The sequence below is a fragment of the Mesocricetus auratus genome, unplaced genomic scaffold (assembly GCF_017639785.1).
Source record: "Mesocricetus auratus isolate SY011 unplaced genomic scaffold, BCM_Maur_2.0 Super-Scaffold_100004, whole genome shotgun sequence".
Lineage (NCBI taxonomy): Eukaryota > Metazoa > Chordata > Mammalia > Rodentia > Cricetidae > Mesocricetus > Mesocricetus auratus.
Window position 1 is genome coordinate 93,514,531 of NW_024429189.1, and position 21,846 is coordinate 93,536,376.

General features: G+C 40.7%; 1 protein-coding gene across 4 annotated transcripts in view; it reads right to left on the bottom strand.

Annotated features, from left to right (window-relative positions):
- Nucleotides 1-255: 255 nt before the first annotated feature.
- The window catches only part of Sppl2a (signal peptide peptidase like 2A), a 35,891-nt gene continuing 14,300 nt past the window's right edge, over nucleotides 256-21,846 (bottom strand). The window contains exons 10-16 of one of the 4 annotated variants that reach the window (XM_013112385.3): nucleotides 21,725-21,799; nucleotides 17,692-17,748; nucleotides 17,447-17,500; nucleotides 16,857-16,959; nucleotides 12,421-12,498; nucleotides 8,576-8,736; nucleotides 256-2,153 (exon numbers count right to left, since the gene is read on the bottom strand). In XM_013112385.3, the coding sequence (XP_012967839.1) occupies nucleotides 2,079-2,153; nucleotides 8,576-8,736; nucleotides 12,421-12,498; nucleotides 16,857-16,959; nucleotides 17,447-17,500; nucleotides 17,692-17,748; nucleotides 21,725-21,799 (603 nt within the window). In that variant the 3' untranslated portion in view covers nucleotides 256-2,078. The remainder of the gene's footprint in view (nucleotides 2,154-8,575; nucleotides 8,737-12,420; nucleotides 12,499-16,856; nucleotides 16,960-17,446; nucleotides 17,501-17,691; nucleotides 17,749-21,724; nucleotides 21,800-21,846) is intronic. The other 3 variants (XM_040746236.1, XM_005068465.4, XM_040746237.1) reach the window with 3 other exon arrangements.

A 21,846-nucleotide genomic window follows, 5' to 3' on the forward strand; every position in this document is an offset into this window, starting at 1 on the left:
TTTTGGAGACAGGGTTTCTCTGTGGCTTTGGAGGCTGTCCTGGAACTAGCTCTTGTAGACCAGGCTGACCTCAAACTCACAGAGATCCGCCTGCCTCTGCCTCCCGAGTGCTGGGATTAAAGGCGTGCGCCACCAACGCCCGGCTTTCAAAGTAGTTTTTAAAAGGCTAATTTTCTTTAACATTCTTCATAAAACATAACTGGTGCTTTTGAATATCAGACTTGAAGGAGGATGCAGATGTTAGTAAAACAGCTGTATTTTGGCAAGCATTTTATTGACATTATAAGTGAAAGTACAGTTGGAATTGTAAAATGTCACTTAACTTGTTTCTCCTCGAACAGCTCGTTTGCTGTAAAGAGAAGACCCCAGGCCTGCACTGAATAGAAAGAGGCTGTCGATGTAGCCTCCCTGCCATGTACTCAGCAAAAGTTAACAATTAAACAGAAGTATCGGATTGAACTTTAGTTCAAATATCAAAGGTCTAGTCCATTTTTCAATGCACTAGTTTTTACCTTTGAATAAGCTGAGTTGGTTTTAACATTAAAGACTGGATTTGTTCACATACGAGTGTGCATTATTTACACAGATGCATAATCCTGAGCTTTTGTAATGACTTGTCACTTGGTACTTTCTTATGGAAATTAAAATAATTTCAGAGATAATTTCTAGAAAAACACCTGAGATTTTGCAAAGGATGAAAAGAAAATTATTTCTTTCAAGTTGCAAGTTAGCAGAATGATAACTGTTCTAACAACTCATTTTAGAGGTGATAAAACCTGATGAACAAAAGTACATTTGTACCCTGAACAGCACACATCCCTCCAAGTTCAGCAGTGTTCACTTATGGGAAGAGAGGACTGGAAACCAGGGGCGATGATGGACAATGGGGAGATTGTTAGGATGGTTCAGGCAAACAATAAATTATACATATAATATCTAATCAGATAAGAAAAATAAAAGATGAAACCTTACCTAATCAATGGAACCAAATTTCAAAGATCAGAAAAACCAAAACAAAACTTGAGTAAGTACAGAAATTTAATATGTATCTTCAAGTAAATGGAGTACTGATAGAAACTAGATTCAGTTTTTTTGTGTCCTTCTAATGTCTATTTCTATATATTAAGTTTTCTTCTATCTAAAAAAATAGTCTAATATAATACATATGCAGCCTGAAGTAATTTAGGTACTCAAGTTTAAAAAAGGGTTGCAAGTTTTTAACAACTTAAAGCTAAAGGCGGGAAAGATGGCTCAGCAGTTAAGAGCACTGGTTGCTCTTCCAGAGGACCTGGGTTCAAGTCCCAGCACCCACATGGCAGCTCACCCTCTTCCAGGCTCCTTGGGCACCAGGCACAGATGTGGTGCACAGACAGATTTGTATAAAGGCAAAAGACCCATGCACATGAAATAAAACCAAAGGCAAAGAAAACGTTTAAACTTAAACTAGAAAGGGATTGTTACTATGTACTTCCTTGTATTCTTTTTAAACTTCTACATGATAAAAGACCACTTTTTGCTGCTGAACTGCTTTCTTGCATAGCCTTGAGCAGTTATTCCTATAGAGGGGATAAGATTTGCATAAATCTTGAACAAAAACATCTACTCAAGAAATATGCTTTGACACTTATAAATGATCTATCCTTAGAATTTGGAGAAATATTTTAGTAAGAAAAGTACAAGGGAGGGTCAAGGTGCCTTTTTTTTCTTTTTAGAAAAATATAATGTATATAATACATTTGAAAACTACATTTGAAAACTCATTGATTGTGAGGCACAACTTTAACATAATTAAAAGAAAATGCATTTTCGATATGTACGATGAATTTTACCAGCTCATAAAAATATATGGATTGGCAAACATCACTGCAAATGTTTCCAATTTTCAGTTCAAACTTTGATTTAAAACTTGCTGGGTATGGTGGTGCCCAGCTATAGTCCCAAACAATTGGGAGTCAGAGGCAGGAGGGCTGTGAGCTCCAATACTGACTGTCTCAAAAAGCCAAATAAAAAAGGGGTGTGTGTGTGTGTTGAATTCTATTTGTAAAAAGTCAACAGCACATCATTGTAGGTCCACGTAATTACTGCTGCTCAGCCTGCTCATCAGTAGTCACTGGGCTTTCTTCATTTGTTGAATAGTCCAGATGGTCCATTACCTAGGCATAAATGAAAGATATCAGAAAATGTAAATGTTAAACTTGCTTTCCAGAGTATTCTGGTTTTGTGGTGTGTGTGTGTGTGTGTGTGTGTGTGTGTGTGTGTGTGTGTGTGTGTGCGCGCGTGTGCACGGACATGCGCCATGTGTACATCCTCATAAACAGGCACGTGTATGCACATGTGTGTGGTTATCTTCCTCAGCTCCTTCCACTGTTGTTAAGCCTGGAGCTTGCTGGCCAGAGAGTCCCAGGGTTCTTTTCTCTCCATGACCCATCCCCACTGAACTTAGTTTCCTTTTCTTTTTTTTAACTTTTATATTTTTAAGAGAGTCTCACTTATGTAGTCCTAGGTAGCCTGAAACGAACAGAGATACATATGCTTCTGCCTCCAGAGTGCTGGGATTAAAAGGCAAGTGTCACCCCGTCCTTCCACATGGCTTTTAAATGAGTGCTAGGCATTGAAATCACACCTCCATGCCTGTTCAGGAAGCACTTTACCAGCCGAGCTATCGCCCCGCCCCGCCCCGCCCCACTTTTCCCTTTTATTAAAAACAGATTCTTTTCTCATTACAATATATCCTGATTAGTTTCCCTTTCCTCTATTCCTCCCAGTTCCCCCCACCCCCATATCCAACTGAGCTATTTCTCCAGCAGCTTTTTAATCCCAGCACTCAGGAGGCCGAAAGGGGTCAATCTCTGTGAGTTCATAGCCAGCCTGGTCTACACAGCAAGTTGCAGGATAGCCAGAGTAACACAGAGACCTTATCTCAAAACCAAGAAAGAGATGGCTCAGAGATTAAGAGCACTTGAGCCGGGCGTTGGTGGCGCACGCCTTTAATCCCAGCACTCGGGAGGCAGAGGCAGGCGGATCTCTGTGAGTTCGAGGCTGGGCTGGACCGATAGCCTCCGAAACAATACAGAGAAACCCTGTCTCGTAAAAACCAAAAAAACAAAACAAAACATGAAGTTTGGAAATATTACATAAATAAAAATTCCTACTAATAAAAAGGCAAAGACTTTTAGACCAATTAACAAGATTTCAGAATCATTATGTTTTCCTTTTTCTGTAACTGAGAATCAGAAGATGGAAAGGCCAGCAATATAAATGTTTCTTTCTTTTTTTAAGATTCTAAATATTTCACTTTTTTTTAGAAGGAGGGATATCTGGACTTGCCAAACAAGAGTGTCTCTAACCTGAGGCTTTCAGCTGAGACCTTTCCAGTAAAGCCCACCCATCAGCAACCACAGTTATCAAAGGCCACAGTCTTTGTCAAAGATAACATCTAGATTAAGGCAGTTTCATGTTCATAGCACTTCTAGGAGAGAAAAAAAAATCGAAGGATGGGGATGTAAAGGGATCACTTAGCATATGGGAGCCCTGAGTTCCCTTTACAGCATCACAAAAATACACAATAAACTTGAATGAGTTTAGAAACAAATATAAGCCAATCAGGATAGGTAACATTGAGCATTCCACAGCATGAGACATAAGGTGCAGATGTGGGACAGTTCATTTTAATCACACTTAAAATCGTAGATACACACATAGATACATTTAGGAGCCCTTTCTTCTGTCAGAAGGCCAGGGTTGTGGGAGACCTGAAACAGAATGAGAAGGGACGGGAGGGGGTGGGGAAAACACAACACTTTTCTTCTCTGTGATCTGTGTACCTGGCAAGCACCCTGGAGAGTAAGAGCTATGTACCCAGCATTATAACAGGTTTCTGCTTTCCTAATTCTTAGGTATCCCACTGGGCACTATAATCCCAGCTCTAAATATAGATATATTAATTAGCCAGTCATGGGAGTACATGGCTGTGATCCTGGCAGGCAGGAAGTTGAAGCAGGATGAGTTTTAGGCAAACTAGACTATACAGTGAGACACTCTCCATGTGTTCCAAAAACAAAGCTAAACAACAACAAAACAATTTCTTCTTCTTCTTTTTTTTTTTTTTTTTTTTCTCGAGACAAGGTTCTTTGTGGCTTTGCAGGCTGTCCTGGAACTCACTCTGTAGACGAGGCTGGTCTAGAACTCACAGAGATTCACCTGCCTCCTGAGTGCTGGGATTAAAGGCATGAACCACTCACTACTGCCCGGCTACAACAAAACGATTTCAAAGTCTACTAATTGAAAGTTATCATTTCTACTTCTTATTTGCTAAGATTTCAGTAAAAACAATAGAGAAATACACAGAACAAACATGAAGTATTTATAAAAACTCAACAACCTACACAGCCATTAAAATTAACTGGCAAAACCATTATTTCACATTTGTAAATAGGCAATCTGTTTGAAAAGTTGTCTTCTGAAACGGGGCCAGCCAACCTGGCGTTTACAATCTTCTACTCGTTTAGAACTAATCTCTGAAAACCGTCTAATAAATTAACCTGAGTAACTGGAGCTCCTGATCCCCAAGCAGTCCCTGTAAGTACCTTTGTATCACAACTCGTGACTGATAGCTTGTGACTTCTAAAAATAATTACAAGTACCAGTGACATTAAGAGACACACTGTTCACTGGACATCAACGAGCTGAGAGTATCAGAGCAAATAGCTTGTTTGAAGCTACTGCACAAATTTCATTCCACTTGATTTACTATTAGGAAGACAAATAGCACCCCACAAACCTTACACTTTACTTCATTTTTCTCTCATGTGGATGCTGGGAACTATACTCCGATCCTCTACAAGAGCAGCCAGTGTTCCCAACCATTAAGCCATCTCTCTAGCCCCTGTATATTTTTCAAGATTTATTTTATTTTTAGTAAATAAACAAAATCTGTGCACATGAGTGCAGGAACCCTTTAAGGTGTGTAGGGCTCCCCAGAACAAGAGTTACTGACAGCTGTGAGCTGCTTGGATGTCAGGGCTGGGAACTGAACTGTGGTCTTTTAGAAGATCAATATATATTCTGGACTATGTCTGCAGCCCCACTTCTGTATTTCTTATCTGAAAAATACAAAAATGAGGGCTGGAGAGATGGATGAGTGGTTAAAAGTTGCTTGCTGCTCTTCAGAGGCCCCTGAGTTCGGTTCCTAGTATAAACCCGTAATCCCCCCTTCAAGGGATCATCTAGGCTCTGCAGGCACCTCCCCTACTGAGCATAAATACATCTGAAAACATTTTAATTAAAAATACAAATACGAGCTGAAGAATGGTACCAGAGACTCTTATAATCACAGCATGCAGGAGGGTAAAGCAAGAGGATTTCTGAAAGCCCAAGGTTATCAGGCACTACATTTGAGTTTAAGACAGCCTGGAATTAATAGTGAGGCCCTGTCTTAAAAGACTCAAACCAACCAATAAACAAATATATTACTTTGTAATTAAAACACACTTACTGAAGTAAAAACAGAGTCTATAGACAGACTTTTAGAACATTAGCTGTCAACGACATTAACTCATATTTACTTAAGTAGAACAAAGAAGGCTAGACGTGCTGCAATGAGCATCTTTTCATATCAATTTTACCACTTCCCAGAAAGCCCCTTAAGAAGAATTGTCTGGGTAAAAATAAGTGATTAAGAATGCAGCAAATAGCTGGGCGGTGGTGGCGCACGCCTTTAATCCCAGCACTCGGGAGGCAGAGGCAGGCGGATCTCTGTGAGTTCGAGGCCGGGCTGGACCGACAGCCTCCAAAACAATACAGAGAAACCCTGTCTCGTAAAAACAAAACAAAACAAAATGCGGCAAATATAATAATTTTTTTGGTTTTTCAAGACAGGATTCCTTTGTGCAGTTCTGGCTGTCCTGGAACTCATTCTGTAGACCAGATTGGCTCCAAACTAGAGATTCACCTGCCTCTGCCTCCCAAATGCAAGGATTAAAGGCGTGCACCGTTGCTGTTGTTGTTGCTGCTGCCGCCATCACCACCACCAAGTGAATATTAATATATATCCAGCAGATTTTTTACAACAAATTATAAATGAAATACATAAAAACAACAGAGAAGGGAAGCTGGGAACCACTGACAGGTTCACCTAGCAGCCTAGCTCTCCCTCTCCGGAAGGCAGAAGAAGTTCACTACCCTAGCTAGTGTGGTGGTTTGAATAGCAATGGCCCCCAAACACTCATGTGTTTGAATGCATGGCTCAGAGGGAGTGGCACTGTTAGGAGGTGTGGCCTTGTTGGGAGAAAGTGTGGCCTTGTTAGAGGAAGTGTGTCACTGTGGGGGTGGGCTGTAAGGTCTCCTATGCACAAGCTATGCCCAGTGTGACACACAGTCTCCTTCTGCTGCCTGTGAATCAAGATGTAGAACTCCCAGCTCCTTCTCCAGCACCATGTCTGCCTGCACGCTGTCATGCTTCTTGACATGGCAATAGACTAAACCTTTGAAACTGTAAGCCAGCCATAAGTTAAATGTTTCCTTTATAAGAGTTTCCATGCTCATGGTGTCTCAGAGCAATAGAAAGCCTAAGTAAGAAAAGGTCCTTCATCCGTTCTCATCACTCCCCTAAGCTCCACTCAGTTCTCATAACATGCCAGCTTTCTTCCCTTGCAACGTCTGAAGACATGATTCCTTTAAGATGAACATATATTCCAGTTTCAAGTGAGATTTAAACAGGTTTAGAAGCCCTTCTCCAAATCACCCATTAACTTGTCCTGAATTCTTGGTCCTAGATGTCCCACCCCTAAGTACCATGATACTTTTCCATTATCAATGCATTCACTACACTTTCTAATGACTCTGCCTGCATTTCCTAGTAACTTTCACAAGGCCACAGGAGAAGGTCCACTTGAAACTTGTTCATCCTGTAGAGTCAGTATCTGAAATCATACTTACCCCATAGAGCTGTTCAATAAATAGTCATTAAATGCAGAAACATAAAAGTATTAAAAAGAATACAGAGCCATTTTGAGGATAAGATATTCAAAAATTAGTAGTAGTTTAGAACACTTTTATTAATTTATTAAAATAGGGTGTCTAATTTGCTATGTGTTTGAGGTTGGTCTTAAACTCTTCATCCTCCAGCCTTCATCTCCCAAGAGTTGGGATTACAGGTTTAGGGTCACTATACATGATGGGATACTCTTTTATTTAAACACACACACACACACACACACACACACACACACACACACACACACACACACACACCTGTGCACCTACCATATGGGATCTCTAGGTTTGATCTCCAGCACTAGGGAAAAAAATTGATGTGGGCCAGGCGGTGGTAGCGCATGCCTTTAATCCCAGCACTCGGGAGGCAGAGGCAGGCAGATCTCTGTGAGTTCGAGGCCGGGCTGGACCAATAGCCTCCGAAACAATACAGAGAAACCCTGTCTCGTAAAAACCAAAAAAAAAAAAAAAAAAATTGATGTGGGTGCCATCTTCATGAAAAAATTGCAGCTATCTTACTAGTTTAATGAAGGACCTTGTGATCATAAACACCTTCTGTGTTGAGCCAATAGCACTGATAAGTGGGTAAAGTAGGTATTATTATTTTATTTAAATCTCAAAAAGAAACTGCAATATTTACCAGAAAGAATTCTAAACCAGTACCTTTTCAGTTACAGAAGCCTGTGATATAATGTTGGCCATCATTTCTTAAATACTACAAAAGATACTGTGAGACATTTGAACTGTTTCTCTGGTAAGAAAAGTTGCAGCCACCTACTCCAAGTGTCTCTCTGTTCACATGACTACTGATACACATGCATGAGGACAGATGGAGGGGGCGGTTCACTTTACTGCAACACATCAAAAGTAACTGCTTAACAAAACGCCTCTGGGAAGAGGCCAGTACTGAGCAGGAGAGGGCTCTCAACTCTCTAGGAGAGGGCTTCTCAACTCTCTTCAATTTTGATGCAAACCAACGTTTCCGGACCAGCAAGAACATTTAGGAAAGAGATCTGAAATTATGATTTTTCTTTGTATAGGAATTTTAAAGAAAGGACAATCTTTGGGAGACAGAGGCAGGTGGATCTCTGTGAGTTTGAGACCAGCCTGGTCTACAAGAGCTAGTTCCAGGACAGCCTCCAAAGCCACAGAGAAACACTGTCTCAAAAAAAAAAAAAAAAGGGCAATTTTGATCCACTTAAGTCTGACATGAGGACCCACCTGAAGTTAGTTTGGGACATTCAAATGCTGGAAAGAACACGTATTTTCATTTTCAAAACTTTGTGTCTCTTACTATCAATTTCTAATGTCAGTTTCAAACTTCAGCATTTATTTTATATAGTTGCATATTGCATGATGTTTATGGGACCTTGAATACATGTTGTAATGCTCTGCTTTCCCAATGTCTTCTCACGCTGACTTTGCAGGGCTTCAGCATTCACTTACCGTGGGCACCAAGAACCCATGCCACAGCAGAGGACCTCAGGGTTTCCTGGGTTATAGTAAGCTTCTGACACATAAAGATTTGCTATAGAAGGACGATAGCATAACAGCCAGTGACTTATAAAGTGTAAGCACATACCTGATAGCTGCTCCCTTTCCAGAACTTTTTCATCTCCTTACGACTCCAGGCAACGATTGAGGCAGCAAGAAGTGTACAAGGTACTAAATAGAGGAGAGCAGGCTGCCCCTTCTTCATCAGCACCAGGACAACAAATGTAATTATCATGCCAACAGCATAAGCTGTGGGAAAACAGAAGCCAGGTCAATTTTACATGCTTCCAGGAGTGGGTTCTTCCTTCCCCATTAAAATATTAATCTTCAAATGTTTCTGAAGACATCTTTAAATAAGACCTATCTTTAAAATTATGGGTTTGTATCTGTGTGGATTTGTGACCGTGACTGGTTAGAGGTGCTTGAGGCCCTGGAACTGGTGTTACAGGCAGATGAGCCAACTGCTATGGGTGCTGGGCTTTTACAATTGCCTGCACCACAGCTCCCAGAGGGTCTGATGATTCTGGCCTCTTCGTGTACCTGCACTCACTAGAGGCACATATCACGTAAGTAGAAACAAACCAAATCTTAAGATTGCCCCAATACAGACTATAGACTTCCTTAACAAGTACATACCAAACATCATTTTGACGTTTCCCACTGATCTGGCATGATATATGAATGCAGGGTCATGGACTGCTGAAGGGGCAAAGACCTTTACAGACAATTTAGTCTAGCTACATAATGTAAAGATGAGATGATGGAAGATCAGAGAGGTTAAGTGAGCTGCCCAAAGCACACAGCAGAACTGACAAATACTCCTATTGCTGTCTTTTGACTGAGCATTCTTGACTCCATCATATTGACTGGTACTGTGTTGTGGAAATTATTTTATGTAAAGATGTATTACATTTGTTTATGCTGCATAATATTAACTGTGTAAAGGTGTGTTACTCTTGTTTTATGCTGCATTTGTTTAACAATGTTTAATTATGTAAAGATGTGTTGCTTTTTTTTCCACCTTGCCTGCCTAAGGCATCTGATTGGTCTAATAAAGAGCTGAATGGCCAGTAGTTAGGCAAAAGAAAGGATAGGTGGAGCTGACAGGCAGAGAAAATAAATAGGAGGAAAAATCTAGGCTCAAAAAAAAAAAAAAGAGAGAAAGGAAGAAAGAGAGAAGGAGAAAATGAGGGAGACACCTGAGGCCAGAAGCCAGACAGACACGAGAAGCAGTGAAAGTAATATATTCAGCAAGAAAAGTAAAAGGCCCTAAGGGAAAAGATAGACGAAGAGAAACAGTTTAAGTTAAGAGTTAGCTAGAAAAGCTAACCCTGAGCATTCAAAACTAGGTTGCCTCTGTGTAGTGATTTGGGAGCTGGCTGGTGACCAACAAGAAAAGGCCTGGGGCAGCCCTGGGTCTTACTCCATCAGAGGGTGCTGTGCTTACTACCTCATCTCTTTTCTTGTTACTGTGGAGCATCTGTCTCCCTCCCCCTCCTCTGGTCTTCCCCTCCTCACTTCCCTCTGGTCCTCTCTCCACTTCTTCCCCTTCCCCTCACTAGCTTTCTTTCATGCTGTTGGGGTTCCCATTTCCAGTGTCACTGCTCTCTCCTAACACAGAAACTTAACTCTCCATGAACTAGAAAGCCTTGCAGGGGCATCTGTGACTCTGGTTCGGGCCATTTTGCCCAAGCATTAAGACCTTTTGGTGCGTGGATGTTGAAACACCCATCCAGAATACTTGGAGATAGCAGAGCCTCCTATCCTTTTCAATGTCCTATTAACATTTCACAGAAACAGAAGTGATGACTGCCCTGCTGTACCAGGGAACTAACAACTTACAACATTAATTCACATATATACTCATGGTTATCTATACACTATGCTAGAAAAATCAAGTCATAAACATTTTAGGTGCTACTTGTGTTCCAGGTAATTCAATAAATAAATAAAATAAATAAAACCTCAATTTTTTTAGAAGCAGGGTCTCACTACATATCCCTGGCTGTCCTAGAACTCACTCTATAGACCAGGCTGGCCTCAAATTCACTGAGATCCTCCTGTCTCTGCCTCCTGAGTGCTGGGATTAAAGGCATGCTCCTGGTCTTTTAATTTAAAGTCCTTAAAATCTTGTGATATAAATTACAGAGTATGACTGTCCCATTAATTTGTTTTTGTTTCTGTGACAGTGTTCCATGGAAACCAGACTAGCCTTGAACTTGATACGTATTCAAGAATGCCCTTGAACTTCTCATCTTCTGGAGTACTAGATTTACAAATGTATACCACTTCCTGCTTTTAATTATCCTTGGTTTTTTTGGGGGGGGTGGCAGGGGTCAGAGACAGGGTTTCTCTGTGTAGCCCTAAGTGTCCTGGAACTCACTCTGTAGACCAGGCTGGGCTCAAACTCAGAGATCCACCTGCCTCTGCCTCTGAGAACTGGGCTTAAAGGCACGTGCACCACACTCAGATTTATTTTGTTATTATATGTGTATGGGTGTTTTGCTGCATGCAGGTATGTGTACCGTGACCCTCAGAGGTCAGAAAAGGGAGTCAGATACCTGGGATTGAAGTTACAGACACTGTGAGACACGAAGTAGAAGCTGGGATTTGAACCTGGGTCCTCTGCAAGAGCAACATGTCCTCTTAACTGCTGTGCCAACTCTTCAGCCCAACAGTTCACTATTTAAAACCATAAAATGACTATCCTTACAGGTTATTTGAATGAGAGTTGGTTTACATATAACTTCTAAATAAGTGTTCTACTAACTTTTTACTAGATTTGCTGTTTCATTTATTTCCACTTTTTTAAAAAAGTGGTACTTAGCTGGGCAGTGGTGCTACACACCCTTGATCCCAGCACTAGGGAGGCAGAAGCAGGCAGATCTCTGAGTTCAAGGCACATCTGGTCTAAAGATCAAGTTCCAGGATAGCCAGGGATACACAGAGAAACCCTGTCTTAGAAAAAAAAAGTGGTACTTATTGAAAGAAAAAGTATCAGCTTAGGATCCCCCCAAGGCCAACTTCTCAGCACAAAGGAGATTTATCTGCCACAGAGAGACAAAGGACTGCCTCTGGATAGAGAGGAGATAGACACAGGCAAATGGTTTATAAAGTTAAGAGGGGAAACCCTGTGTTAGGATGAAGAGGTGTTTAATTGTGATTGGGCATGCTAATTAGGTGAACCAAAGGGGGCTTTTGGTTGCTGAACTTCAATACTTTGATAGGTGGACCTTGGTAGTCAGCCTCAGGAGGAGGAAGTGGCCAAATAATGGAATAGATCTGAGAGGCTAGCTTTAGGGATGTAATCTAAAAAGTTTTTTTGTTTGTTTTTTCAAAGCAGGGAATGGGGAGATGGACCAGGCCTGTCAGAGTCATGCTCACCATACTTGAGCTGATCAGAGCCCCTGCACCTAGCTCCCCACCAAAATACAGCTCTTCAGACCAAAGCTCATATTCTTAGTAACTCTATTGGGGGGGGGGATATTTCTGAGTGAACCTTTACATTTACTACTTAATTACCTATGTGTATTCATGTATGTATTTATTGAGTCAGGGTCTCATGTATTCAAGGATGCTCAGACTGCTGTAGTTGAGGACGTTGAGTTCCTGGTCCTCCTGCCTCTTTCATACACATGTTGAGATTACAGGTACGCCATCATACTGCTGTATGTGGAGCTGGGGGCTAGGCCTAAGGTACGATGCAAACTGTGCAGGCACTCCACCAACTGAGCTACCCCCAGCCTGACATCTGCTTTCATAATTTAGTATTTAAATACTATTTTATAGATTTATGCCTAGGGCTGTGCACATGATCTGTAACACTTCATGTAAAAGTCACAAAAAGAGAGAAACAGACTAGTATTTTTTAGCCCTTTGGTTTTTTTCTCCATACAATATAATGCAACACAATAAAAACAAAAAAAACTTTACCAATTGTGGATGAAATAAAGTATATAGAAGAAGAACCGGTTTGAACATCAAATCTTCTACAATATGCAATCAACAGGCCTAAAAGAAAATCCACATTATTTTCTTAAAACAGTAATAGTATTACAAAATCAACTGCTATAATGGGCAACAATACTGGTTGTATTTCACTTTCCCTTTTTGTACTATGAGACCATTGAAGTATCTTAAATTATGAACCAACTCCCTCCCTTCCTTCCTTCCTTCCTTCTTTCCTTCCTTCCTTCCTTCCTTCCTTCCTTCCTTCCTTCCTTTCTTTGGTTTTTCAAGACAGGGTTTCTCTATATTATTTTGGAACCTGTCCTGAAACTCGCTCAGTAGAACAGGCTAGCCTTGAACTCACAGAGATCTGCCTGCCTCTGCCTCCTGAGTGCTGGAATGAAAGGCATGCACCACTACCACCTGGCTCCATATGTGATTTTTAAAAATTTGGTAGCATACTTTAAACATTTCACCTAAGCCGTTCAACAATATTTGAAAACTATGACCTTTATTAGCTGTTCAATATTCCATGTTAGAGAGAAAATATTTTTATGTTTCATTAATATATACATATATATGAGAGAGAGAGGGGGGAGGGAGGGAGGGAGAAGGAGGGAGGGAGGGAGGGGGGGGGATGGAGGAGATAGACTATGCAATGGGAGTATCTGCAAACACATCTGATAAGGGCTACTAACACATGTGGGGATCCCAAACAAGCCAACAGTAAGAAAAACATTACCCAATGAGAAAATGAGCAGAAGACTACATTTCTTGGATTTGCCTAGTAGGGCTACAGCCCTAACAAAAAATAACAAAAAAAATCAAAAACAGACTAGGCATGGTGGCATAAGCTTGAATTCAAGGACTTGGGAGACCAAGACAGGAGGATCATGAGATTGAGTCCAGCTTGGGCTACATAGTAAAGACTGTTTTAAACAAACAAGTCTATGATGCGACTCAGCAATTCCACTATTGGGCAAAAATCCAAAGGAAGTGAAATTAGCATGTAAAGAGGCATGTTCCATATTCAGAACAGCCAATACATCACATCAATCCCGGTGCTTATTAATGAATGAAAGGGTAAAGAAAATGTAGCGCAAATACAATTTCCTTGAAAAATGAAACTGAGCTGCAGGGATGGCTCGGTGGATAAAGGGCTTGCTGCTCTCATGGTCCCAAGTTTGGATTCCTAGCACCAACATGTGATAGTGCATATCTGTGATCTCAGTCCTAGGGAGAAGACAGAAGGATTCCTGGGTCTCAAATGCCACCCAACCTAGCTGAGTCAGCAAACTCTATGCTCAATGAGAAATACTATCTCAAAAAATAAAGTGGAGAGATAGATAAGCAGTTAAAAGCACTGGCTGCTCTTCCAGGAGACCCAGGGTTCAATTTCCAGCATTCACATGATGGCTAGCAACGATCTATAATTCCAATCCCAGGGGATCTGATACTGTCTCCTGACCTCCACAGACACTGCATGCACAGGGTACACAGACATACATGCAGGCAAAACACCTATGCACACAATAAACAAAATACAAATTTTAAATAGCCAGGTATTGTGGTGCACAACTTTAATCCCAGAACTCAGGAGGCAAAGGCAGGAGACTCTCCATGGTCTCTAGAGTGAGATTTTCCCCAGCCAGGGCTATTGTAAAGAGACCCTGTTTGAAAAAAAAAATTCAGGAGGTGGTGGTACATGCCTTTAATTCCAGCAATGGAATTAAAAGAAGAGGCAGGAGATTCTTTGTGAGTTCAAGGCCAGCCTGGTCTACATAGTGAGTTTCAGGATAGCCAGGGCTAAACAGAGAAGCCCTGTCTCCAACAGCCAAAAAAAAAAAAAAAAAAAAAAAGAAAGAAAGAAAGAAAGGAAAAGAATGAATGAATGCAAGGGACAGCAATCTCTGGCCTCCATACAGCAAACACACACACACACACACACACACACACGGGGAAGTGAAGGGGGGAGAAGAGAGCAGAAATGAGAGAGAAGATGGAAATCCTGTCATTTGTGGTAGTAGACACTGTATTAACCGACAAGCAGCCAGCCATAGAAAACAAACACTATATATATTATCTCACTTGTAAATAAAACTCAAAGAGTTGAACTCATGGGAGTAGAATAAAATAGTGGGATTGAGGAGTGTTTGGGGGGGAAATGCCAGTCAAAGAATACAAGGTTCACTCCTATAAAAATAAATTCATCAAACAGCACATTGATGGTAGCTAATTGCAATATATTATTTTGGAAACCTGCTGAGTGGATTTCAAATTGTCTCATGACAGACAAAAAAAGTGAGGCAATGAGCCGGGCATTGGTGGCACACGCCTTTAATCCCAGCACTGGGGAGGCAGAGAGGCAGAGGCAGGCGGATCTCTGTGAGTTTGAGGCCAGCCTGGTTGACAAGAACTAGTTCCAGGACAGCCTCCAAAGCCACAGAGAAACCCTGTCTCGAAAAACCAAAAAAAAAAAAAAAAAAAAAAAAACCAAAAAAAAAAAAAACCAAAAAACAAAAAGTGAGGCAATGCATGTCAATCAGCTTGTCACTCTACACTGTACGCATATCTAGAAATATGCTGCATATAATAAAATACACAATTTTATTTTTCAATGTTTTAAATGAATAAATACATGTGTGTTTAAAATACATTGGAAATAAATGAAGAAAAGTAACTTTAAATAATATTTAGAAGAATGACTTAAGTTCTTTTGTTTATTTGTTTGTTTGTTTGTTTGAGACAGGGTTTCTCTCTATATAGCCCCGGATGTCCTGGAACTCACTCTGTACACCAGGCTGGCCTTGAGCTCACAGAGATCCACCTATCTTTGCCTCCTTCAGCAAATCTTACAGGTGTGTACCACCACAATCAGTGTCTTTAAGTTTTAATGAAAGTAATTTTATTTAAAAACCACTTATTTCAGCGGTGGTGGCACACACCTTTAATCCCAGCACTTGGGAGGCAGAGGCAGGCGGATCTCTGTGAGTTCGAGGCCAGGCTGGACCGACGGCCTCCAAAACAATACAGAGAAACCCTGTCTCGTAAAAAAAAAAAAAAAACCCCACTTATTTCATGAATTTGAATGCTTCTTCTGCATGTATGTGTGAGCACCATGTGTGTGCCTGATGCCTATCAAAAGAAGATATTCTATCCCCTAGAACTGGAGTTACTTGAGAGTGACTTTTTGGGTTCTGGGATTGAATCTGGGTCCTCTGCAAGAACAGGTCCTGTAACTGCTGAGCCATCTTTCAGCCCCAATTATAAGAATTAAAAAAAAAAAAACAAACCAAAACGATGAAATGCAAAGCTCTCATTTGTATTTGCAAATATGTAGGAATAACTCAATACCCACTTTTAGAAGAAATTTGTTGAATATCACCAAAGAAGACACCTCATGTTATACATATTAAGTATTTGTAAGATGTCCATCTCCAGTGTCTAGCCAGGTGAGGTCACCTGCTCCTCCCCTCTATAACTCCCCCATATCTAGCCTAGCTCTCACATCTAGTGTCCTGACCTAGTCTTGCCATTGGTCTCTCTCAATCTCTAGTTTTCCAACAGGTCCCTGTCTACCCCCAATCTACAGGCTCAATCTCTAGTTTTTTAACAGGTCTCTGTCTACCCCCAATCTACAGGCTACTGTGATCCATTTCCCAATCAACTATCTTATTATAAAGTTATGTAAGCTGGGGTTCTATTGCTCTTCCTCAATACTACCTTTCTGACATCACTAAAGCACATCTTAAAATCTAACTATTGCTATCAAACAGGAGGGAAATAAACTGTGTTATTTATATTCAGCTTTTGGAAAGGATCACAAAATATGCTCTACTAGAGAAGGTTTAATGGATCCCTGCTATTTCAAGAGACTTTTCAGACAGCAGGCATTTTGAGTGGAGATTTCTCTTTTACCCTTTTTTTTGTGTGTGTGTGGGGGGGTTCGAGACAAGGTTTCTCTGTGGCTTTGGATGCTGTCCTGGAACTAGCTCTTGTAGACCAGGCTGGTCTCGATCTGCCTGCCTCTGCCTCCTGAGTGCTGGGATTAAAGGCATGTGCCACCACCACCTGGCTTCTTTTACCCTTCAAAAGGAAAAAAAATTTTTTTTTGGTTTTTCGAGACAGGGTTTCTCTGTGGCTTTGGAGGCTGTCCTGGAACTCGCTCGGTAGTCCAGGCTGGTCTCGAACTCACAGAGATCCGCCTGCCTCTGCCTCCCGAGTGCTGGGACTAAAGGTGTGCGCCACCAACGCCCGGCCAAAAGGAATTTTTTTTTAACCTTTGTCATTGTTCCCAATTCTAATGACAGCCAAAAAAAAAAAAAAAAAAAAAAAAACAGCCTTGTAACTTTTACCAGATGCTATGATATGACCCTTAAAACCATAAGGATAGTTTTGCTAAAATTATTATATTCACTCACCTGGTACAATAATATCTCCAAAACCCAATATTGAAACAGGCATGAAGCATACACTCATTACTGAGTAACAGATCAGCTTTGGCACCCTGATCAGTACTGGCAACTGTAAGAAAGAAAACCAGAGAGGAGCAGGGAGGGGAGGAGGGAGAAGGAGAGGGAATGAGAGAGGGAGAGAATGAACCAATAAATCTCTTCCCAATCTCTCTTTTAAGAAGGGAAAGACTGACACTGTAGTAATTGTTTTAATGTTTTTTAAACTGATTATTTAAAGGAAACTTAGGATGAGATGACATAAACATGTAAACATATACATACATAATACATATATACACTCTGTACAAAAACTTAAATAAGATATGTAGTTTTAGGAAGTTAAATCCAACACATGGAGGATGAACAGCATTAATGCACTCCCCCCACAGCTAGCCTTTCAATTTTTCTTGTCTTGTTACCAAGAGTAGGACTCAGACTTTGATAAGTTTTTCGTTTTGTTTTGTTGTGGTCAATCTACAATTTTTCCCACCCAAAGAGTCTCCTCTCCAAGGGTATGATTTTAAAGTCCAATGAACTTATCTGAAAACAATTCTTACTTTCTCATGGGGAGCTGAGGGTTGAGCAGTGGCTTCCACAAAGTTTCCATCATTCTAGGATGAAACCCAAGTCAATAGGTATTTAATAATTTAGAATAACTAAGAAAGTGGCTATATTTGTGAGAAATAAGTTTATAATATCTTAACATGCACTCATGACCAATGAGTTACAGGAGGAAGACAAAATTATGAAACAGACAGGCAGACACTAACTGGGTGGACACTGCTATTCACACCATCCCCACCTTTTCAGCATTCTCAAAAGGCCCAGCAGCAAGTTCCACCATGATGCTCTCTCCGTTCTAAAGGGAGGAAGATAAGAGATGTTTAGTCTTCTAAAGAAAACAACCTTGCAAGCATATTTGACAGTCCATGGCACACAGCCTATTTCCAGATGAACATGGACTATCAACTGCTTCTGTCTCAGACTCTATAAACTGCAATCATCTGAAACAAAAGTCAACTAGCACACTACTCCACTTTATTGGAGATCAATAATTATCAGATTGGCAAAAATATCAAGCACAGATTATTCAAGTGTACCTGGAGATCTGGATTATACTGACATCCAACATAAGAGGTTATAAAATTTAAGTATTTCAATTTTTTTTACTATGTATACTATGGTTCTTAGTCATTTTCAGCATCAGAAAAAAAAAGATACTAAACTCCTTTAAATTTAGCTTTCTACCAATGTAAGTAACCTTATTTGAAAAAAAATGCATTTGACCTTCTGGGTATTTACCACAACAAAACTATGAAGTCAAATTTTAAAGATCCAACCTTATAAAATATGAGAACCTTCTCCAGCCCAATTCCCACTGAGATTAATCCTGCCTCCTTCTTTTGTTCCAATCATAACATTTTCCTGAGTGGTAGTTGAGATCCTATGTCTGCCAGCGTCTTTTCTGTGGGCGAGGCAAGGTATTCACTACCATGTTTTCTTCTGTAAGTAGCCCAGTCTGCTTAAAGCTGAAACTTTGAGGTAGTAGGCTAAAATGCACAAGGCATTCTTTTTGCTGTTGTTTAATGTAGCCAAGGATGACCCTGAACTCCCGATCCTCCTTCCTCTGAGACCTGCCAAGCTTGGGGATACAGACATGCACCACTGCCTTCCGATTGAGGCGTCAATTTTCACAGTTCATACCAAAAAAAAAAATCATCAGACTAGGGAGAAGACACAAAGCTAAATTTTAGTGAAAACCATAAAATCAAGAATGAGCATCTGATATACATTCTTAGTTACCTAATAAGAAAAAGCTCATAACTGTGAGGACAAAGATGTCAAAACTGAGAAGGTATTACATGAACATTTACAAAAATGAGATTCAAAGAGTACCTCCAGCTGTTTCTATTACAACAGACTGTTAGAAATCACAGGCCTAAGACAAAACAAAACAAAACAAAACAAAAAAGAAGGAAAATGTCCTAGTCAGACAAGAATGACTAAAAGACCTTTATCCTCGGCCTGTACCTTTAAATTTTAATCTGACATTGAAGTGATACTAGGTTTAAGATGGAAAAAAGGTACTCTAAAGCCCCAGCTATACAAACCCAGTGTATAGCTGCACGTCAGTACATGCTGTGGAGTAACTGCTGGCCTCAGAAAAGCTTTGTGAAGACAATGTTTTCACTTGTTTGTTTTTTGAAACAGGGTTTTTTCTACTTATCCCTGGCTGGCCTGAACTCACTCTGAAGACCAGGGTAGCCTTGAACTCCTAGACATCTGCTTGTCTCTACTTCCAGAGTGCTGGGATTAAAGGTCTGCATTGGAATCAAGGAAGTTTCACTATTTTTTTTTGTTTTGTTTTGTTTTTCGAGACAGGGTTTCTCTGTGGCTTTGGAGGCTGTCCTGGAACTTGCTCTGTAGACCAGGCTGGTCTCAAACTCACAGAGATCCGCCTGCTTCTGCCTCCTGAGTGCTGGGACTAAAGGTGTGCGCCACCAACGCCCGGCAGGAAGTTTCACTTTTATTAAACAAATGAATACTAGCTTGGACAGCTTTGTCTTTGGCTCAAATCGCACTATACAGTCCAGACTGTCCTGGAACCTGATTTGCAAACTAGGCTGGCTTCCAACTATGGCAATCCTCCTGCCTCTTCCCACTGAATTTATAGGTACATTCTGTCTTGCCTGACTTGAAAACATGCTTTGTAAAAGTGCCCAGTTTTAGTTACAACTCACAATGCTAGTTTAATGCTTTCTTTTTCCTTCCTTCTTCCATCCTTCCTTCCTTAAGGCCAATGCTTAAAACAGATCACTATAAGGCATTGGAAAGTGTTTGCAAAATAGTATGAGTAGGAATACTTTGGGATAGTTTTAATTTTTTTTAAATTTGAGATAGGGTCTCTCTGTATAGCTCTGGCTGTCCCGGAACTCCTGTAGACCAGGCTGGCTTTGAACTCACAGAGATTGGCCTACCTCTACCTCCTGAGAACTGGGATTAAAGGTGTGCACCACTATGGCCCAGCAGTTTTAAGTTTTTTCTAGGTGCAATTCTGTAGTGTATGTCAGAAGTGTAGTTTTTACAGTGGTTTCATAGATGATGTTGTCTAAAGAAAGGTTAAATACCTAATGGAGGGGGCTAAGGATATAGTTTAGTGGTAGAGTATTTGCCTTAAATACACAGGTCCTGAGTTCTATCCTGAGCACAGCAATAACAATAACAAAACCCAATGGGAAGAAAGGGTCACTGTCAAATATAAAATAGCTAAGAGACACAAAGAATAAAGGGTCAACATAAAGTTACAAGACAAGGTACAGCATAAAATGCAGGGCAGTGGTGGTACATACCTTTAATCCCAGCACACAGGAGGCAGAGAAAGGGGATCTTTGAGTTCGAGGCCAGCCTGGTCTACAGAGGGAGTGCCAGGACAGGTTCCTAAGCTACACAGAGAAATCTGTATCAAAAAACAAAAAACAAACAAACAAAAAAGGTAGCGAAAGCAGGAAAATTAAATAATAATATGTTTATGATATGAAAAAAGATCAAGGTAAGATAATTGACAACTCATGTTGTAAGGAGTTGAAGGTAAAATGGAGAATGTATGACTTAGGAGTTCCCAGCAACAGAACAGACAAAATGAACAGAAAAGTGAGCATGAGGGGCCCTGGCTTGAATGTCTAAGTGAGGTCAGCCATACCCTGGCCTCAATGAGCAGGCTGGATACGGGGGATCTTTTTGGTACAGAAAATCATGTTGGACCAAGAGGCAGTGGTACACTCGCGTTTAATCCTAGCACTCAGGAAGAAGAGGAAGTTAGATCTCTGAGTTCAAAGCCAGCCTGGTCTACAGAGTGAGTTCTAGGACAGCCAGAACTACACAGAGAAACCCTGTCTCAAAAAACCAAAACAAACAAAAAAGATCAAGTTGGGTTCTACCACTGAAGCCAAAAGAACTCAGCTGTGGAAAGCTAGAATGGCTTCTCACTCAGTAGACAAGGACCCTGAAGCACAAGGGGCATCTATACTGTACAGGATGGGTTACCAGGTTAGATAGTACTACATTCCAGACTTGCAGAGTTGGTATTCTGATCTTTGTTCTTAGATGTGAGGGCAGCAATGACACGTTTCTCTCCCTTTCTCTTTTCCTCTCTCTAAAACAGTCCACAGTAGACATTGAAGATAAGAAAATTTTACTTTTAATAAAAGGGAAGAAAAGCTGGACATTCTCACTTTACACTAATCAGAAGTTCTTTATTTTCTCTAGCAAATAACTGAAAGCTTGAAATACCCTCTACTAAAAGGTCAATTTTAAAGGCAATTCCCTTCAGGGAATTACAGTTCACTCCGAGATACACAATCTGAAAAACCAACAATCGCTGAGGAGAGTTACAGTTCTCTTCTCCAGGTTGGCAAGATGGCTTGGCATCAAGAGCACCCACTGCTTTTGCAAAGGACCTGGGTCCAGACACCGACAATGGATGTCTGGAATTCCACCTCTAGAGGAAAGGATGCCCTCTGCTGGCCTCCATGAGCACCAGGCATGCATGGGGTGCACATACATACATGCAGGTACTCACATATACACATAAAACAAATGAACTTTTAAAAAAGTGAAGGAGCTGCGTGTGGCAGTGCATGGTGTAGTGGCACATGCCTTTAATCTAGAGGCAGGCAGATCTGTGAGTTCAAGGCCAGCCTGTTGTATACAGAGAGTTCTCCACTGGCCAGAGTTATGCTGAGAGACCTTGTCTCAAAGCAAATGAACTGATTTTGAAAAGAGTTTCATCTTTTTTAATGCTTCATCATGAATTTAAAATGCATGTATGGTCATACCTTTGTGATGAATGGTGTTATGAAGACAAAAAATACATCATAGACCAGGAGAAGGCCTAGCAGTATCACACATGACTGTTGGAAAAAAAGGGATTTAAAAGATCAAACTTCCCATATCTAAA